A 20,614-nucleotide genomic window follows, 5' to 3' on the forward strand; every position below is an offset into this window, starting at 1 on the left:
CAATAGCTGAGACATGGAAGCAACCTTTATCTATTCCATCGACAAAGGAATGGATAAAGAAGATGTGGTATATATATACAATGGAATATTACTGGGCCGTTAAAAAGAATGAAATAATGCCATTTGCAGCAACATGGATGGACCTAGAGATTGTCATACTGAGTGAAGTAAGTCAGACAGAGAAAGAGAAATATCATATGATATCCCTTATATGGGAATCTAAAAAGAACTGATACAAATGAACTTATTTACAAAACGGAAACAGACTCACAGACTTAGAGAATGAATTTATGGTTACCAAGGGGGAAGGATGAGGGGAAGGGATAGTTAGGGAGTTGGGGAACAACATGTACACACTGCTATATTTAAAATGGATAACCAACAAGGACCTATTGTATAGTACAGGGAACTCTGCTCAATGTTATGTGGCAGCCTGGATGGGAGGGGAGTTTGGGGGAGAATGGATACATGTGTATGTATGGTTGAGCCCCTCTGCTGTGCACCTGAAACTATCACAACATTGTTAATCGGCTATACTCCAATATAAAATAAAAAGTTAAAAAAATACATATGGTGCTTCCCTGGTGGCGCAGTGGTTGAGAGTCCACCTGCCGATGCAGGGGACATGGGTTCATGCCCTGGTCCAGGAACATCCCACATGCTGTGGAGTGGCTGGGCCCGTGAGCCATGGCCGCTGAGCCTGCGCGTCCGGAGCCTGTGCTCCGCAGCAGGAGAGGCCACAACAGTGAGAGGCCCACATACCGAAAAAAAACAACAAAAAAACAAAAAAAAAAACCCATATGATTACAAAAGAAACCAATTATTGAAAAATAAGTATTTGAAAATATTAGGAAAATGGAATTTGAGAAACAAATGTGCTTCTTATGGATGTACAAACTGCTACAATTATGAAGAAGTGATGAGCTTAAAAGGTAGCTGTAGATATTTGCAACTGTAAAGTGATATGAAAATATCTGAGATTCTAAAGGTGAAAAAGTCTCAGGCATGGCTAATACTACAGTGGTTTGTTGTTTAAATTGATAATTGAAGAAAATGCGAAATTTCAGTTAAAGAAATGAGAAAATAATTTTTTTTTTCCCTAGCCATGATCAAGGATCCCCTGAACTCTATCCATAGCTCCCAGGTTAAGAACTCTTGCTCTAAGACAACAATTTTCAGCTGAAGAATTCAATTCAGCAGGAAAAAAAGCATTAAATGAGTACCTGCTGTATGCTGAGATAGGTGCTTCCTCCTTTTTTATGTTGTGGTGCACACAGAAAATTGTAATATCGTGCTGCATTTTGGGATACATAGGTAAGTCAGCCTGCAGCCACAGTCAGCTGGCCCAGAGGGCTCTAGCAACTCAGGCCTGTGCAGCTACCCTGAGGGCTGAAAGGATCAGTATCTTCCCCACACCAATTGGGAAGCTCTGACCTCAGTACATTAATTAATTATGTGGAAAAAAACTGCACAGTTTACCAGAAAAAGGGGGGAAAAAAAGAAAAAAAAAAAGAACCAATGTTCGATCTTTTTGCCTCTGGGAACATATGGATTTTTTTTTTTGCATACCCATCAGGCTCCTGCTTTCATCCCCTCCCAACAGGTTTTTCTAAACTCATGGCACAACAGTTTGGATTGCACTTTTTAAAAGCTAAATCTTGCTAAGAGCTAAATAAAAGCAACATGCTTTAACAAACATTTAACAGTTTATGAAGTTCATACATATTATTATAATCTGATGCCAGTCTGGCACTTGTGATTTTTAAAGGCCATGACAAACTAGAGTAAACCATGCATCCTACTGGAACTTCAGGAAACAGACTACCTTCTGTGAGCTATAGTTAGGACCTCACAAAACAACCTTACTTTCCCCAAATTAATAAATGCCTGAGGAGAAGCCAAAATTGACACTATGTATTTTTTTTCTTTGGCAATTCTTACCTTTTTGTTGTTCTCTTTAATGTCTTGAGGATTCAGAGACTTGTAGTCACTGAGGGAGAAAATGGCACAGTAGGTACATACAGTAATTGATAAAAACATCTGTTTTTAAAACAAACTGAATCTTAAAATTTGACATTCAATAATACCAAAGAGTAACTAGCAATTCTATCAACAAAACTAATAGTGTGGAAAATTAAGGAAATAAACAAATTAATTAAATAATTAATAAATAACAGTGATTACAAGTTCCAATGCCTGAAGCTTTCCATCTAAAAGAGAAGTTAAGGTAGGGGACCAGAGACTAGCCTGGACAACCAAATTCACCATGAGGTAACCCCTTGTTGTCAATGTATAAAGAGATACAGGCTTATCTGTCTCATCTCATTTTAACACTAACACAATTTTCATAATAATTTGAAGTCAGTTTTTTGTACGAGATTAAGGAAAAAAATATGCTCTTTTAAAACAGAAAAGATTGTTTTTAGGCATCAAGAAGGAATGACTTTTCTTTCTGGGATATATTTCTTCTCCCAAAAAGCAAGAGTATGGGTGATAAAAAAAACAATGAAGTATTTCAGGACATGTGCTAAGAAATTATTTTATGGTTTGTTTCTTTTTTTTATAAAACTTTATTATTTATAAAACATTTATAGGAATGGAAAGTGTTTCTACTTACATTAAATCTGGTCTAAAGTGGTGTAATATTGCACAAAAAGATAAACCATTTCTCCACGATGTAGTAAAATTGGTGATTTTCACTCCCCGGTAATTTTTTGTAACTTCTTTGCACCATACAAGCAATGACTGACTAGCATTTGGCTTTCGTCCCAAAATAGGACTTGGTATAGGGCTCGGCTAAAAAAAATGAAAAGAGGAAAACATTAAAATAATTTAATGGAAGATGAAAATTAACATTAATTGACCTAACTGGATCACTTGAACACTTTGATGTCAGTTTAGGTACTTCAAAACTGTCACTTCAAGACAACTGTAACCTCTAAGAAAGGAGACATGAATCTTAAGTTATTATCTTCAGTTTAAGCCTATAGCGTCTGCTTGACAAAGATATACATATGCAAGATTTTAATGTTATACATAAGAACAGGCCAAGAGCTACATTAATGGAAACATTAAAGTATTTAAATACTTAAGGTTGAATATCTATATAACTCTCACATACTAAAAAAATCTTCCCCAAATGCAATCATGTACAAATAGTTTCTTTTTGAGTATATTAAAAAGAATGTATTTTGAAGTCTAACTGTAGCACAAATTGTTAGTAGTGAAGAGGTCAAAATAATAGTTTTTAAAAATACAGTAATTGGGAATTCCCTGGTGGTCCAGTGGTTAGGGCTCAGTGCTTTCATTGCAGGGGCCCAGGTTCATTCCCTGGTTGGGGAACTAAGATCCCGCAGGCCGCGAGGTGTGACCAAAAAATATATATACATACAGTAATCATACACATTTTAGTGCAATGATAACCATATTCAAACATACTTCTTATATAAATTTAATTCTGGCAAAACAGATTTAGTTATTAGCGACAGTCAGGTGTTGGTAGCAATAGCACACATCAGTATATAATTTGGATTTGCTCCAAATATCTTCTAATTATTGATGGCTACTTTTGGACATTATTAGGTTAGCTAGGTGTGTGGGTGTAGGGGGATGTGTGTTTTAAATCTAAAGCATTTACTTGATTTTCCCCCTTGTTCATATACTTAAAACAACAATGATAACAACAAAACAAAGACTCATAATAAGATTTTTATCCTAAACTTTTGTTATTCTTAAAACCATGTCATTTTCTTTTACTGAATAACAATCACATTTTGTGATGGTAACTTTAGAGGTTGATATAATTGAAAACTATAAAAAAACTACTAAAAGTTTCTAGACTTTAAATATTGCTATCAATTAAGAGTGCTGGCTACAGACATAAATAGAAGCCCTCTAAAATAAGGTGAAAGGAGAACAATTATTTATCCCTAATATCATTTGAGTTTAACAAGCAAACCATTCTTGCCACACAGCTTACTTAAGAAAGACCAATGATGCCCCCATTTGACAAAAGGATGTTAGTGCCAAACAATTTAAATCAACCCCACATAATTATGATTTATGTATTCACTACTCCTGTGGGAAGACAAGTAAGAAACACCAAGAATGTAATTTCTTACTTTTTATTAACTGTCTGATTAACAAATTGTTATATAAACAACCATGAATCTAGCAAAGCGTTGTTCTTTAAATGATCACTTAAACAAAGTCAATGCTGAAAAATTTCCAGGTCATAAAAATCAGCAAATTTGGGTTAGTTCTACTTAATATGAAGAAGTAGATAAAAAATAGAATCCCCAATATAGGAGGATATTTACCTTAGAATAAATGATAGCTTTTTTTTTTAACATCTTTATTGGAGTATAATTGCTTTACAATGGTGTGTTAGTTTCCGTTTTATAACAAAGTGAATCAGTTATACATATACACATATCCCCATATCTCTTCCCTCTTGCGTCTCCCTCCCTCCCACCCTCCCTATCCCACCCCTCTAGGGTGGGATCACCCTAGATCAGCACCGAGCTGATCTCCCTGTGCTATGCAGCTGCTTCTCACTAGCTACTTGTTTTACGTTTGGTAGTATATATATGTCCATGCCACTGTCTCACTTTGTCCCAGCCTACCCTTCCCCCTCCCTGTATCCTCAAGTTCATTCTCCAGTAGGTCTGCGTCTTTGTTCCCGTCTTGCCCCTATGTTCTTCACGACCATTTTTTTTTGTTTTTTAGATTTAGATTTTTAGATATATGTGTTAGCATATGGTATTTGTTTTTCTCTTTCTGACTTACTTCACTCTGTATGACAGACTCTAGGTCCATCCACCTCACTACAAATAACTCAATTTCATTTCTTTTTATGGCTGAGTAATAGTCCATTGTATGTATGTGCCACATCTTCTTTATCCATTCATCTGTTGATGGATGCTTAGGTTGCTTCCATTGTCCTGGCTATTGTAAATAGAGCTGTAATGAACATTGGGGTGCATGCGTCTTTTTGAATTATGGTTTTCTCAAGGTATATGCCCAGTAATGGGATTGCTGGGTCGTATGGTAGTTCTATTTTGTTTTTTAAGGAACCTCCATACTGTTCTCCATAGTGGCTGTATCAATTTACATTCCCACCAACAGTGCAAGAGGGTTCCCTTTTCTCCACACCCTCCCCAGCATTTATTTTTGTAGATTTTTTAATGATGGCCATTCTGACTGGTGTGAGGTGATACCTCATTGTAGTTTTGATTTGCATTTCTCTAATTATTAGTGATGTTGAGCATTCTTTCATGTGTTTGTTGGCAATCTGTATGTCTTCTTTGGAGAAATGTCTATTTAGGTCTTCTGCCCATTTTTGGATTGGGTTGTTTGTTCTTTTGATATTGAGCTGCATGAGCTGCTTGTAAATTTTGGAGATTAATCCTCTGTCAGTTGCTTCATTTGCAAATATTTTCTCCCATTCTGAGGTTGTCTTTTTGTCTTGTTTGTTTCCTTTGCTGTGCAAGCTTCTGAGTTTCATTAGGTCCCATTTGTTTATTTTTGTTTTTATTTCCATTTCTCTAGGAGGTGGGTCAAAAACGATCTTGCTATGATTTATGTCATACAGTGTTCTGCCTATGTTTTCCTCTAAGAGTTTGATAGTGTCTGGCCTTACATTTAGGTCTTTAATCCATTTTGAGTTTATTTTTGTGTATGGTGTTAGGGATTGTTCTAATTTCATTCTTTCACATGTAGCAGTCCAGTTTTCCCAGCACGACTTATTGAAGAGGCTGTCTTTTCTCCACTGTATATTCTTGCCTCCTTTATCAAAGATAAGGTGACCATATGTGCGTGGGTGTATCTCTGGACTTTCTATCCTGTTCCATTGATCTATATTTCTGTTTTTGTGCCAGTACCATACTGTCTTGATTACTGTAGCTTTGTAGTATAGTCTGAAGTCAGGGAACCTGATTCCTTCAGCTCTGTTTTTCTTTCTCAAGATTGCTTTGGCTATTCGGGGTCTTCTGTGTTTCCACACAAATTGCAAAATTTTTTGTTCTAGTTCTGTGAAATGTGATAGCTCTTTTAACTATCAATCTAGCATGTATTAAAATGACACCCCCCCCCCCGCCCCCGGCCCTGCACTGTAAGGCATGTGGGACTTCCCCAGCCAGGGATGGAACCCACACCCCCTGCAGTGGAAGCATGGAGTCTTAACCACTGAACCACCGGGGAAGTCCTAAAATGAACTATTAAATACGTAAAAGTGACTTTTCATAAAGGCAATATTTTAAATAATGGAAAATCTTTTAAAATATGTGTTTGTGACTAGTTCATTGATTCTCTGGCTCGTCCACAGAGCATTCTTCACTGCAGTTCCAGATTAAGTGAGTAGAGGGATTTGAAAGTCACAGTGAAAAGTCACTTTTAGGTAAAAAGATATTTTCAAATCCCTCTAGCCAAGGATTCAATGAACTAGGCACAAACACATTTATTTAAAAGATTGCCTTTATTAAAATGTTTTTCTATATCAAATTATACTATTAAGGCATTGATTAATTTCAAGCACGTGTAGCATGTACACAGGTCAGATAATCTGCAACTATCGTTATACCGATTAATTCTAATCATCAATAGCATGTACATAAGTAAAGTACAAATGCCATTGTCACCATGCTGTAATCTAGAGTGGCTTTCTGTACTTAAAAATTGAGAAAAACCTACCATGTCATTATGATTATGAATATATTCTTGTTTCTAAGAAGGCTCAATATGAAAAGGCTAGAAGAACTAAAATAAACTTTGGATTTATCCTAACCCAAAACCCTTGTATTAAAACATGTCACAGGGATGCTTACTGCACTGCCAGAAAAAAGAAGTCATATGTAATGGAAGAAACTGATGAAATTATAAGCCCTATAAATGGTCATGTTGGTTGCAGACAAAGAAAACTGAAGTAGAGCCACTGTTTGATGAATCATCCACTTCAGAAGTGCTGAGCTTTCATCTGATATTTTGCAGAGGGTAAGAAAGAAATAGTTATATCATTTCAAAACCTTCAGTATATAAATGGATGAAACTGCTTGTTTCTTGCTACAGACGGCTCCTGCTTTCGTATGTGGCAGCTTCCTTGACTTCCCTATGTCTCAGCTTCCTCATCTATGAAATGGGGGATTGTAATGATACTTGTCTCACAGTGCTGTTATAGTAACAAGATCTGCCTTCCTTGCCTTCCACCCATTATGCTCATTACCACTCTCTCCCTTGATCACTTTGAACCAAACTGACTTCTTTGTTGTTCCTTGGATACCCCAGATGGGGTCCCACCTTAGTGCCTTTACACAGATTGTTCCAGTTGTACAATTAACTCCAATACAACCATCTCTATCAGGAATATTCTGACCACCCCATCTAATAATGCAACCCATCTCTATTGCCCAATCCCAAACCAGCACTCCTGACCTTCCCTTCCCTTACTCTGATGTTTCCATAGTATTTATAATCTTCTTATGGTCCATATACTTTATTTTGGTCATTACCAAAATGTACTTATTGGCTATGTTTATTGCTTATTACCTGTCCATCCTCAGTAAATAAAAGGGCTATGAGGGCAGGGATTTTAATTCGTTTTGTTTTTATTAACCTATCCCAGAACAGTTCCTGGCATATAGTAGGTACTCAGTAAATACTGTTAAATGAATAAATGCATGCAAAACATTTAGCACAAAGTACAGCACATAGTAACCATTTGGTGAATGTTAACTGTAATTATTATTACTACCACTGATACATTATCAGCACTTGAATTCCTATTTTTGAGGGTCTTTTGGAAATTTGAATCGCCATGAATTTCTTCAAGACAGTGGAAAATTTTTTTGCAAACCAAGGTTTAACTCAGCGGTCCCCAACCTTCTTGGCATCAGGGACTGGTTTCCTGGAAGACAATTTCTCCGCTGACAGGGTGGGGGTAGGAGAGATGGTTCGGGAGGTAATGCGAGCGATGGGGAACAGCAGACGAAGCCTTGCTCGCCTTGCTCGCTCACCGGCCGCTCACCTCCTGCTGTGCAGCCCGGGCTCCTAACAGGCCACAGACCGTTATCGGCTGGGGACACCTGCTTTAACTAGAAGATAATCTTGATACTCTATGTGCAAAATGGGGTACTTGGAATTTTTGGCAATCTTTTTTTATGGGTTTGGTAAAAAAAAGAAACTCTGAATGACTTTGTAATTTATTGTTTTCCGAAGAAAGAAGAAAGACACCAAAATCTTGCCATTAAGGGTAGAAACAAATTTCAAATGTTGGAACAACTATTTAAAAGTTCTTTCTTGTATTTTTGCAACGACTGGATGTATGAGAAAGCATCTCTACTTAACATGTTGGGAAAGTAAAGCACAGATATTATAGTTGTCTTTTTTATGCACTGAGGAAATATGTAAAAGCCATTCTAATTATAACTTTAGGATCAGAATAATCAGAGTCTGTTTAATTAGGTGATCCAGTTTGCTCTCAGTCAAGGCACTGTGTGGATGAAATTGCACAATCTCAGTTTAACTGAGAACTACAGTTAGATGTCAACCAACATGATTATTAAGGCAGTTTAAAGTGGTGAGAGTAGAGAGGATCTAGGACTTGAGACCACAGTTTGACTTGACAGTTCTAGGCTCTAATATAGATAATATTAAAATACTATTTCTGTTAACATAGCATACTACATGCAGTATTAAAGACAGTAATGTCACCAAGTTATTCTTGCTAACAACAACAACAGGATCTCTTTCAGGAAACCTAGTCAAATAACTTGTTACAAAGTTTCCTAAGTTTCAACAGTTGTAAGAAATTTCAATTCCACTTTCTTCTACTCTACTCCTCTGACTACAGTTGCTTTCTCTTTGGCTGTCTCCCCTTCTTCCACTGATACAAGCATATATTCCTCTAGGTACTGCTCTAAATAGTTTTCTCTCTCCACACTTTGAATTGATTCACTCCCAGGATTCCAACTATCACTTCCATGCAGATGATTCCCAAATATACATTTATAGTTCAAAACTATCTCAAGTTGACATTTCCAGCTGGCTGTCCTTCCTGCCACATAAAATTCAGACTCAATATGTCCCAAACCATAATTATACTTTTTCCTTATAACCTGCTTCATTTTTATTATGTTTGCAAATGATATTGCAATTATATTGTCCCAATCATCTAGACTCTCTCAGAATCAATTTTGAACTCTCTTCCTTCACCTATCATCCTTTACTCGTTAATTCACAGGCAATTTTGATTTTATTGTTGTAAAGTTTTTGCAATTTATCTTCTTTTACCTAGGCTATTGCAAAATCTTCCAAATAGGTTTTCCTTCTTCCAATTCTCTTATTTGACCCATTGCCATAGCAACAATCTTAAAGTGCAGATCAAAGTTTCTAAAGGCTCTCAAGAACATACAAAATGATGTCAAAATACTGAGCATTGAACATCAAAGCTTTTTCAATGTTTCTATTCTCTAGATGACTCATTATTCTCTAAAATCACTATGGTTTCTTGCCAGCTCCCAGCTCCCCCACTTCCAGTCTTTGATCTTACAGACTGTCACCCAACTTGGAATATCTTCTGTCCCAAGTACAGCTGCTACAATTCCACTCTACCTTCAAGGTTAAGTTCAGCTGTCATCTCCCACGTGAACTCTCTTTCCAACTCCTAGTCAGTAGGAGCACTTTTCAATTTTCCTTTGACTCTTTATGTCTCTCTTATAACATTTTTACTACAATATATTCAATTCTTCTTTCTACAAAAAGACTAACTTTTCATTAATTCTTAAAGTATATTCTGAGCACCTACTACTTCCCACATACAATGTTAAAATCTTTACATGGATTAGCTCATTTAATCTTACAACTCCTCTGAGATAGTTGTTATTCCCAATTTCAGTTGAGGAAACTGACATTATACACCTAGAAGTGGAGGAGTTAGAATCTATACCAAGGTGTTCCCATTCCAGAGCCTGTTCTCTTAAACAACATGCATTTCACACTTTGAGATAATGTAGTTTTAGGACCTCAGTAAAACCTGTAAGTTTTTTTGAGACTAGTGATTGCTTCGGTCAACTTATCTTTTTCAGAACTTAGATCACTGCCCCAGTGTATATTAAATTAATTGATTTTTAAAAAGGCAATCTAACCACTTTAAAACCTAGGAGTATTCTATTAGTAAAATCCTTTGCACAATCTGTTGTATCTTAGATTATTGGTTGGAACTAGAACTAGAACTAAGTACAGAGCAATGAGATACACACTACCATTGCTAAAGCTGCAGGACATTTTGGTCTCCCTACTACTGATTCTGGGTAGTCTTCTCCCAACCACAAATTATTGCAAATGGTTGAGGGAACTTTGGATAAATTTAACATTTGGTGAGCCCCAAGCAACAGCAGTGGTGAAAACAAGAATATTTGTATCAGTACTGTTCCTATCCTTTTTCAAAGTGTTTTCATTTAAGTAATTTCAATTTATTCTCAGAGAAAAACTGAAAGTTAGGCTTTGTTATTCTACTACTAGACAATCAGAAAGATTATTCTGTAATAAAGTCATATTGGGAGGAACTTCTGTTTACATTAAAGGAGGACTAACATCTGAACACATTTTTAAAAAGCTGAACAAAGTATTTTTTAGGGGACTTCCCTGGTGGTCCAGTGGTTAAGAATCTGTCTTGCAAAGCAGGGGACGATGGTTGGATCCTTTGTCGGGGAACTAAGATCCCACATGCCGCGGGGCAACTAAGCCCGCGTACCGCAACTACAGAGCCCACACACTACAACTAGAGAGAAGCCCGCACACCGCAACGAAGAGCCCGCCCGCATGAAAAATCCCACGTGCCGCAACTAAGACCAAATAAATAAATAACAATTTTAAAAAGTACTTTTTAGACAATCTTCTAAGAAATGTCCAAGTCTACACCTGGACAGACTAGAAAACCATAGTGAGCGAAACTCTCAGTTCTCCTTTCTTAATGGTTGATCTGGAAGAGTGAGTTAAGAGACAGAGCTACACTTTTGGTAGACTTCCAAACAGCAATATGATCCCCTCTACCCTCAAAAGTAGAAAAAATAAAATAATAAAAAGCACAAAAACATATTGTACAACACAGGGAATATAGCCAATATTTTATAACAACTATAAATGAAACATAACCTTTAAAAATTGTAAATCACTTTGTTGTACACCTAAAACTTATATAATATTGTACAGCAACTAACCACAATAAAAAAAGATGAAAGCAAAAATAATGAAATAGAAGGTAAACATACAATAAAAAGGATCAACAAAACCAAAAGTTGCTTCTTTGAAAAGACAAAATTGTTTAAAATTATAGTGTGACTGATCAAGAAAAAAAGAGGGAAGCAAATTCCTAGAAAAGTATAGCCAGAAGAAATAAAAATCCTGGAGAGTTCTATCACTATTAAAGAAACTGAATTTGTAATTAAATACCTTCCTATAAAAAATTCTTTGACTTAAGTGATAAATTCCACCAAACATTCAAGGAAGAAATATCTCCAACATTACACAAATTCTTCCAGAGAGTAAGAAAAATGAGTTTAATTTCCCACCTCGTTTCATGATCCAAGCAAATCTTTTTTTCCTCATGATACTTTAAAAAAAAAATTTATTGAACTATAGTTGATTTACAATGTTGTATTAATTTCTGCTGTACAGCAAAATGACTCAGTCATACATATATATATATATATATATATATTCTTTTTCATATTCTTCCCCATTTTGGTTTATCACAGGATACTGAATACAGTTCCCTGTGCTACACAGTAGGATCTTGTTGTTTGTCCATCCTATATATACTAGTTTGCATCTGCAAATCCCAAACTCCCCTACCACCGTCCCCCACACCCACTTGATAACCACAAGTCTGTTCTCTATGTTGTTGAGTCTTTGTTTCGTAGATATATTCATTTGTGTTATATTTTAGATTCCACATATAAGTGATATCATATGGTATTTGTCTTTCTCTTTCTGACTTACTTCTGTCAGTATGATAATCTCTAGGTCTATCCATGTTGCTGCAAATGGCATGATTTCATTTTTTTTTTTTTTTTTTTGTGGTACGTGGGCCTCTCACTGTTGTGGCCTCTCCTATTGTGGAGCACAGGCTCTGGACATGCAGGCTCAGCGGCCATGGCTCACGGGCCCAGCTGCTCCGCAACACGTGGGATCTTCCCGGACCAGGGCACGAACCCGTGTCCCCTGCGTCGGCAGGCAGACTCTCAACCACTGCACCACCAGGGAATCCCGATTTCATTCTTTTTTATGGCTAAGTACACACACATACACACACACCCCATATCTTCTTTACCCATTCATCTATTGATGGACATTTAGATTGTTTCCATGTCTTGGCTATTGTAAATAATGCTGCAATGAAAACAAGGGTGCATGTATCTTTTCAAATTATAGTTTTTTTTGGGTATATGCCCAAGAGTGGATCCCTATCAAATTACCCATGACATTTTTAAAAGAACTATAACAAATAATCCTAAAATAGAACAAAGCAGGAGGCATAACCCTCCCAGACTTCAGACAATACTACAAAGCTACAGTAATCAAAACAATGTGGTACTGGCACAAAAACAGACATATGGATCAATGGAACAGAATAGAGAGCCCAGAAATAAACCCACACACCTATGGTCAATTAACGTGTGACAAAGGAGGCAAGAATCTATAATGCGGAAAAGACAGTCTCTTCAGCAAGTGGTGCTGGGAAAGTTGGACAGCCGCATGTAAACCAATGAAGTTAGAAAACACCCTTACACCATTCAAAGGTAAACTCAAAATGGCTTAAAGACTTAAATATAAGACATGACACCATAAAACCCCTAAAAGAGAAAACAGGCAAAACATTCTCTGACATAAATCATACCAATGTTTTCTTAGGTCAGCCTCCCAAGGCAACATAAATAAAAGCAAAAATAAACAAGTGGGACCTAATTAAACTTACAAGCTTCTGTACAGCAAAGGAAACCATAAACAAAATGAAAAGGCAACCTAAGGACTGGAAGAAAATATTTACAAATGATGCAACTGACAAGGGCATCAAAACATACAAACAGCTCATACAACTCAATAACCAAAAAACAAACAACCCAATAGAAAAATGCGCAGAAGACCTAAATAGACATTTCTCCAAAGACATACACATGGCCAATAGGCACATAAAAATATGTTCATCATTGCTAATTATTAGAGAAATGCAAATCAAAATCAAGCAAATCTTGAAACCAAAATTCAATAGGATAACACAAAATTACAAAAAAAGTCACGGGGCTTCCCTGGTGGCACAGTGGTTGAAAGTCCGCCTGCCAATGCAGGGGACACGGGTTTGTGCCCCAGTCTGGGATGATCCCACATGCCGCGGAGCGGCTAGGCCCGTGAGCCATGGCCGCTGAGCCTGCACGTCTGGAGCCTGTGCTCCACAATGGGAGAGGCCACAACAGTGAGAGGCCCGCGTAACACACACACACACAAAAAAAAGTCATGAATATAGATACAAAAGTCTTAATGAAATGTTAGCACATTGAATCTAGCAATTTATAAACTGAACAAACTGGACTTACCACAGGAATGTACATTTTACTTAACATTAGCAAATCTATTGAGTTAACTTGCCAAATTAACAGATTATAGGGAAAATATATAGATACAACCATCTAAATAGATGCAGAAAAGTATTTAATAAAATTTTATGTCCATTTCTAACCTATAAAGTAACCTTAGCAAACTAGTAGTAATAGAAAATTCCTTAACTTGTATAAAGCCTACAGCAAATATCACAATGGTAAAAATAGTCAACGTTTTCCCTTCAAGATTGAGAATCTATCACCACTTTTATTCAACAATGTATTGAATGTTCTTGCATTAAGGCCAGAAAAATATATAATGATATAAATATTAGAAAAGAAACAAAAGTAAAACTGATTATTTACATATAATGTAATTATGTAGAAAATCCAAAGAAATCTACAGGTAATTCATTAGAATGAATAAGGGAATTTTAAAAGGTTGCGGGATACAAAAAACAATGTATTACAAAACCAACTGCATTCCTATACACCAACAAAAGCAGTTAGAAATTAAAAATTTTAAGATATTTTATGTCATTCATAGTGACATAAAAATAAAGTACTAAGAAATAAATCTATAAATAATGGATATGACTGCTATAAGAAACCTATCAAGCTTTATTATGAGAAAATAAAGGAGACCTAAAGAGATGGAGAAATATACAATATTCATGGATTAGAATATTCAATTTTGTAAAGACACCAATTTTTTTTTTTTTTTTTTTTTTTTGCGGTACGCGGGCCTCTCACTGTTGTGGCCTCTCCTGTTGCGGAGCACAGGCTCCGGACGCGCAGGCCCAGCGGCCACGGCTCACGGGCCCAGCTGCTCCGCGGCATGTGGGATCTTCCCGGACTGGGGCACAAATCCACGTCCCCTGCATTGGCAGGCAGACTCTCAACCACTGCGCCACCAGGGAAGCCCCATCTTAAGCATTTTTAAGTGTACACTTCAGTGTTCTTTTTTTTTTGAAATTAATTTATTTATTATTTATTTTTGGCTGTGTTGGGTCTTTGTTGCTGCACACGGGCTTTCTCTAGTTGCGGTGAGCGGGGGCTACTCTTCGTTGTGGTGCACGGGCTTCTCATTACGGTGGCTTCTCTTATTGCAGAGCACAGGCTCTAGGTGAGCAGGCTCAGTAGTTGTGGCACACGGGCTTAGCTGCTCCGGGGCATGTGGGATCTTCCCGGACCAGGGCTGGAACCCATGTCCCCTGCCTGGGCAGGCAGATTCTTAACCTCTGTGCCACCAGGGAAGTCCCCAGTGTTCTTAAGTACATTCTTATTGTGCAACAATCACCATCATCCATCTCCAGAACATTTTTCACCTTACAGAACTGATACTCTATATCCATTGAACAGTAATTCCCCATTTCGCCTTTTCCACAGCCCTTGGCAACCACCATTCTACTTTCTGTCTCTATGATTTTGACTACTCTAGGTACCTCAAATAAGTGGAATCATATATATCTGTCTTTTTGTGACTGGCTTATTTCACTTAGTGTAATGTTCTCAAGGTTCATTCATGCTGTAGCACACGTCAGAATTTCCTTCCTTTTTGAGGCTAAATAATATTTTATTATATGTATATACCACATTTTGTTTATCCATTCATCAATAGACACATGGGTTGCTTTCAGATTTTGGCTGTTGTGAATAATGCTGCTATGAATATGGGTGTACAAATATCTTGGGACCCTGCTTTCAATTCTTCTGGGTATACACCCAGAAGAGAAATTAGTGGATCATATAATTCTATTTAAAAATTTCTTGAGGAACTTCTACAGTGTTTTCCATTGTTGCTGCACCATTTTACATTCACACCAACAGCACACAAGGGTCCCAATTTCTCCACATCCTCGCCAACACTTGCTATTTTCTGGGGTTCTTCTGGGTTGTTTTTGGTTTTGATAACAGTCATCCTAATGGGTGTGAAGTGGTATCTCATTGTGGTTTTGATTTGCACTTCTCTAAAGATTATGGATGTTGAGCATTTTTTTCATGTGCTTATTGGTTATTCATATATCTTCTTTGGTGAAATGTTTATTCAAGTCCTTTGTTCATTTTTGAATTGTTTGCTTTTTGTTGTTGAGTTTTATAAATTCTCTATATATTTTGGATATTAATCCCTTATCAGATATATGATTTGCAAATATTTTCTCATATCATGTAGGCTGCCTTCTCACTCTCTTGTGTCCTTTGATGCACAAAATTTTCATGAAGTCCAATTTATCTATTTTTTCTTTTGTTGCCTATACCTTTGGTATTATATATTGTCAAATCTAAAGTCACGAAGATTCTGCTTTATATTCTCTTCTAAGAGTTTTATAGTTTTAGCTCATACATTTAGGTCTTTGATCCATTTGGAGTTAATTTTTGAATATGGTATTAGGTAAGAGTCCAACTGCATTCTTTTGCATGAGGATATCTAGTTTTCCAGGATCATTTGTCTAAAACACTGTCCTGTTCCCACTGGATGGACTTGGTACTCTTGTTGAAAATCATTTGATCACATATGTGAGGGTTTATATCTGGGCTCTCTATTCTACTCCACTGGTCTTTGTCCATCTTTATGCCAGAACCAAACGTTTGATCACTGTAGCTTTGTAGTAAATTTTGAAATCAGGAAGTGTGAGCTCTCCAGCTTTGTTCTTTTTCAGGATTGTTCTGGCTATTCAGGGTCCCCTGAGGTTCCATATGAATTTCAGGATAGATTCTTTGATAGATTTTTGCAAAAAAAATTTTTGAATATGCAGATCACTTTGGGTGGTAGTGATGTCTTAACAACAATAAATCTTTCAATCTATGAAAATATGAATTGTCCTTCCATTTATTTATGTCGTCTTTAATTTCTTTCATCATTTTCTACCTTTCAGTGTGTAAGTCTTTTTACCTCCTTGGTTAGTTCCTTAGTATTTTATTCTTTTTGATACTATTTTAAATGGAATTGTTTTCTTAATTTCCTTTTCAGGCTGTTGTTAGTGGTAGAAATGCAACTGATTTTTGTGTGTTGACCTTGTAACCTTTTCTGAACTTATTTATTAGTTCTAACAGTTTCTTTCTTTTCTTTTTTTCTCCGTGGAATCTTTAGGGTTTTCTATATATAAGATCATATCATCTGTGCACATAGATAATTTTACTTCTTCCATTCCAATCTGGATGGCTTTTATTTCTTTTTCTTGCTTAATTGCTCTAGTATGGACTTCCGGTACAAAGCTGAACAGAAGCAGTGAGAGTAGGCATCCTTGTTTTGTTCCTGATCTTAGAGGAAAAGCTTTTTGCCTTTCACCATTGAGTATGGCTGTGGGTTATTCATATATGGCTTTTATTATATTAAGGTAGTTTCTGTCTATTCCTGGTTTGTTGAGTGCTTTTATCATGAAATGGTGTTGAACTTTTTCAAATTTTTTTTTGCATCTATTGAGACGACCACCTGATTAAAAAATAGATTTTTGCATGCTGAACCATTCGTGCATTCCAGGAATAAATGCCATTTGGTCATGATATGCAGTTCTTTTAATGTGCTGCTAAAATTCAGTTTGCTAAAATGTTGTTGAGGATTTGTGCATAAATGTTTATAAGGGATATTGGTCTACAGTTTCCTTTTCTTGCTATGTCGTTGGCTCTGCTATCAGGGCATTGCTGGCATTACAGAATGAGTTAGGAAGTGTTCCCTTATCCTCAATTTTTTGGAAAACTTTGAGGATGACTTGGATTTTTTTTAACCTTAAATGTTTGGTAGAATTCACCAGTGAAGCCACAGATCCAGGGCTTTTCTTTGCTGGGAAATTTTTTTTTTTAATTTTTATTTATTTATTTATTATTTTTGGCTGTATTGGGTATTCGTCTCTGTGCGAGGGCTTTCTCTAGTTGCGGCAAGCGCAGGCCACTCTTCATAGTGGTGCGTGGGCCTCTCACTGTCGCGGCCTCTCTTGTTGCGGACCACAGGCTCCAGACGCGCAGGCTCAGTAGTTGTGGTTCACGGGTCCAGCTGCTTCGTGGCATGTGGGATCTTCCCAAACCAGGGCTTGAACCTGTGTCCCCTGCATTGGCAGGCAGATTCTCAACCACTGTGCCAGGGAAGCCCCAACTGGGGAATTTTTGATGACTGATTCAATGTCTTTATGAATTTATGGGTCTATTCAGGTTTTTTGTTTCTTCATGAGTCAGTCTTGGTAAGTTTTGTGTTTCCAGGAATTTGTCCATTTCATCTAAGTTATCCAATTTGTTGGTGTACAGCTATTCATAGTACTTTATTAATTATCCTTTTTATTTCTGTAGAATCGGTAGTAATGTTCTCACATTCATTTCTGATTTTATTTGTGCCTTCTTTTTTTCTTAGTCCATCTTGTTTAAGGTTTGCCAATTCTGTTGATCTTTTCAAAGAACTAATTTTTGGTTTCATTGATTGTCTCTATCTTTTTTTTCCAAGACTTAATTTTCTCAGAGGAGTTCTAGGTTCACAAGAAGTTTAGAGTTAAGTATAGAGATTTCTCACATACCCCCCTGCCACCACACATGCATAGCCTCTCCCATTACCTACATCATTCACCATAACAGTACATTTGTTACCAAGGATGAACTACACTGATGCATCATAATCACCCAAAGTCCATAAAGTACCTTAAGGGGTTCACTCTTGGTGTTCCACATTCTATCAGTTTGGACAAAGGTACAAAGACTATCCATCATTATAATATCATATAGAGTATTTTCACTCCTCTGTGCTCTGCCTATTCATTCCTGTCCACAACCCTGCTCCTGGCAGTGATCTTACTGTCTTCATATTTTTGCCTTTTTCAGAAATCATATAGTTGGAATCATACAGTATGTAGCCTTTCCTGAGGCTTTTTCACTTAGTAATATGCATTTAAAATTCCTCCATGTCATTTCATGGTTTGATAGCTCGTTTCTTTTCAGTGCTAAACAATATTCCATTGTCTGGATGTACCACAGTTTATCCATTCATCTACTGAAGGACATCTTGGATACTTCCAAGTTTTGGCAATTATGAATAAAACTGCTATGATCATCTACTTGCAGGTTTCTGTGTGAACATTTGTTTTCAACTCCTTTGGATAAATACCAAGGAGTGAAATTGGAGATCATAAGGTAAGAATATGTTTACTTTCATAAGAGATCACCAGTCTTCTGAAGTAGCTATACCATTTTTCATTCCCACCACCAATGAATGAGAGTTCTTATGCTCCACAACCTTGGTAGCTTTTGGTGTTTTCAGTGTTCTGGATTTTGGCCATTCTAATAGGTATGTAGTGGCATCTCATTGTTTTAATTGGCATTTCCCTGATGACATGTGATGTGGAGCATTTTTTAATATGCTCATTTGATATCTGTAAATCTTCTTTGGAGAGGTGTCTGTTAAGGTCATTGGCCCATTTTTAAATTGGGTTGTCTGTTCTCTTATTGTTGAGTTTTAAGAGTTTTTTTTGGTTATTTTGGGTAACAGTCTTTTATCAGATGTGTCTCTTGCAAATATTTTCTACCTATCTGTGGCTTGTCTTCTCATTTTCTCCACATTGTCTTTCACAGAGCAGGAGTTTTAAATTTTAATGAAATCCAGCTTATCCATTATCTCTTTCAGAGATTATGCCTTTGGTGTTGTATCTAAGTCTTCAAAATCCAGTGTGCACTTGGCACTTACAACACATCTCAATTTAGACAGGTGTTGAATGGCCGCATGTATCCAATGGCTACTACATGAGACAGTTATAGATATATTTTGATTTTTTTATACCTTACTTTGTTAATAAAAATTGTATATATTCAAGGTGTACAATGTGATGTTTTGATATACATACACACTATAAAATGATTACTACAACCAAGCAAATTAACATATCCATCACTTCACACTGTTACATTTTTTTGTGTGTGGTGATAACATTTAAGATCTATTTCTTAGCAAATTTAAGCATACAATACAGTATTATTAATTATTATTAACTATCATTATGCTGTACATTAGATCATTAGAACTTATTTATCTTACATAAAACTTTGTACCCATTGACCAACATATTCCCCGCCTGCCACACACTCTTGCTAGTAACCATCATTCTGTGCTTCTATGAATTCCACTTTTCTTAGATTCCACATAAAACTGAAATCCTGCAGTAGTCTTCCTTCTGAGCTTGATTTATTTCATTAGCATAATGTCCTCCAGGTTCATCCATGTTGTTACAAATGGCAGCATTTCCTCTTTTTAAGGGCTGAATAATATTCCATTGTAAATATATACTACAATTTCCTTATCTATTCATCCACTGACAGACACTTAGGTTGTTTCAATTTCTTGGCTATTGTAAATAATGCAGCAACGAACATAAGAGTGTGTTTATCTCTTCAAGATAAGAGTTTCCTTTTCTGCACATCCTTGCCAACACTTATTTCTTGTTTTCTTTTTTAATAATAGTCTTCCTAGCAGGTGTTAGGTGGTATCTCACTATGGTTTTGATTTGCATTTCCTGGTGATCAGAGATGTTGAGCACCTTTTCATAAACCTGTTGGCCATTTGTATGTCTTCTTCGCAAAAATGTATTCAGGTCCTCTGCCCATTTTTTGATCAGGTTATTTGTTTGTTGTTGTTATTGAGTTATATGAGTTCCTCAACTATTTTAGATATTAACCTTTTATCAGATATACAGTTTGGAAATATTTTCTCCCAATCCATAGGTTGCCTTTTCATGTTTTATTTCCTTTCTTGTACAGAAGCCTTTTAGTTTGATGTAGCCTCACTCATTTACTCTTAGTTTTGTTGCCTGTGCTTGGTATGGATCTGTTTGAGTTCTTCCTATTTGGAGTCAATCTTCTTGGATGTTTATATTTATATCTTTCAACAAACTTGGTAACTTTTCAGCCATTATTTCTCCAAATAATCTCCTTGCCCCTTTCTCTCTCTCTCTCTTCTTATTTTAGGATTCTCATAATGTGTATAATGGTTCAGTTGATGGGGTCCACAAGTCCCTTAGGCTCTGTTCACACTCCTTTTTTTCCTGATACTTAGA

At 36.5% G+C, this 20,614-nt stretch overlaps 1 protein-coding gene across 10 annotated transcripts in view; it reads right to left on the bottom strand.

The window, feature by feature from the left end:
* Positions 1–20,614, bottom strand: part of EHBP1 (EH domain binding protein 1) — a 491,141-nt gene that overhangs the window by 101,633 nt on the left and 368,894 nt on the right. For all 10 annotated transcript variants that reach the window (XM_060026512.1, XM_060026505.1, XM_060026507.1 and 7 more), the window contains 2 exons: positions 2,618–2,796; positions 1,942–1,990 (listed from right to left, as the gene is read on the bottom strand). In XM_060026512.1, the coding sequence (XP_059882495.1) occupies positions 1,942–1,990; positions 2,618–2,796 (228 nt within the window). The remainder of the gene's footprint in view (positions 1–1,941; positions 1,991–2,617; positions 2,797–20,614) is intronic.

Source organism: Delphinus delphis, chromosome 12, assembly GCF_949987515.2.
Source record: "Delphinus delphis chromosome 12, mDelDel1.2, whole genome shotgun sequence".
Lineage (NCBI taxonomy): Eukaryota > Metazoa > Chordata > Mammalia > Artiodactyla > Delphinidae > Delphinus > Delphinus delphis.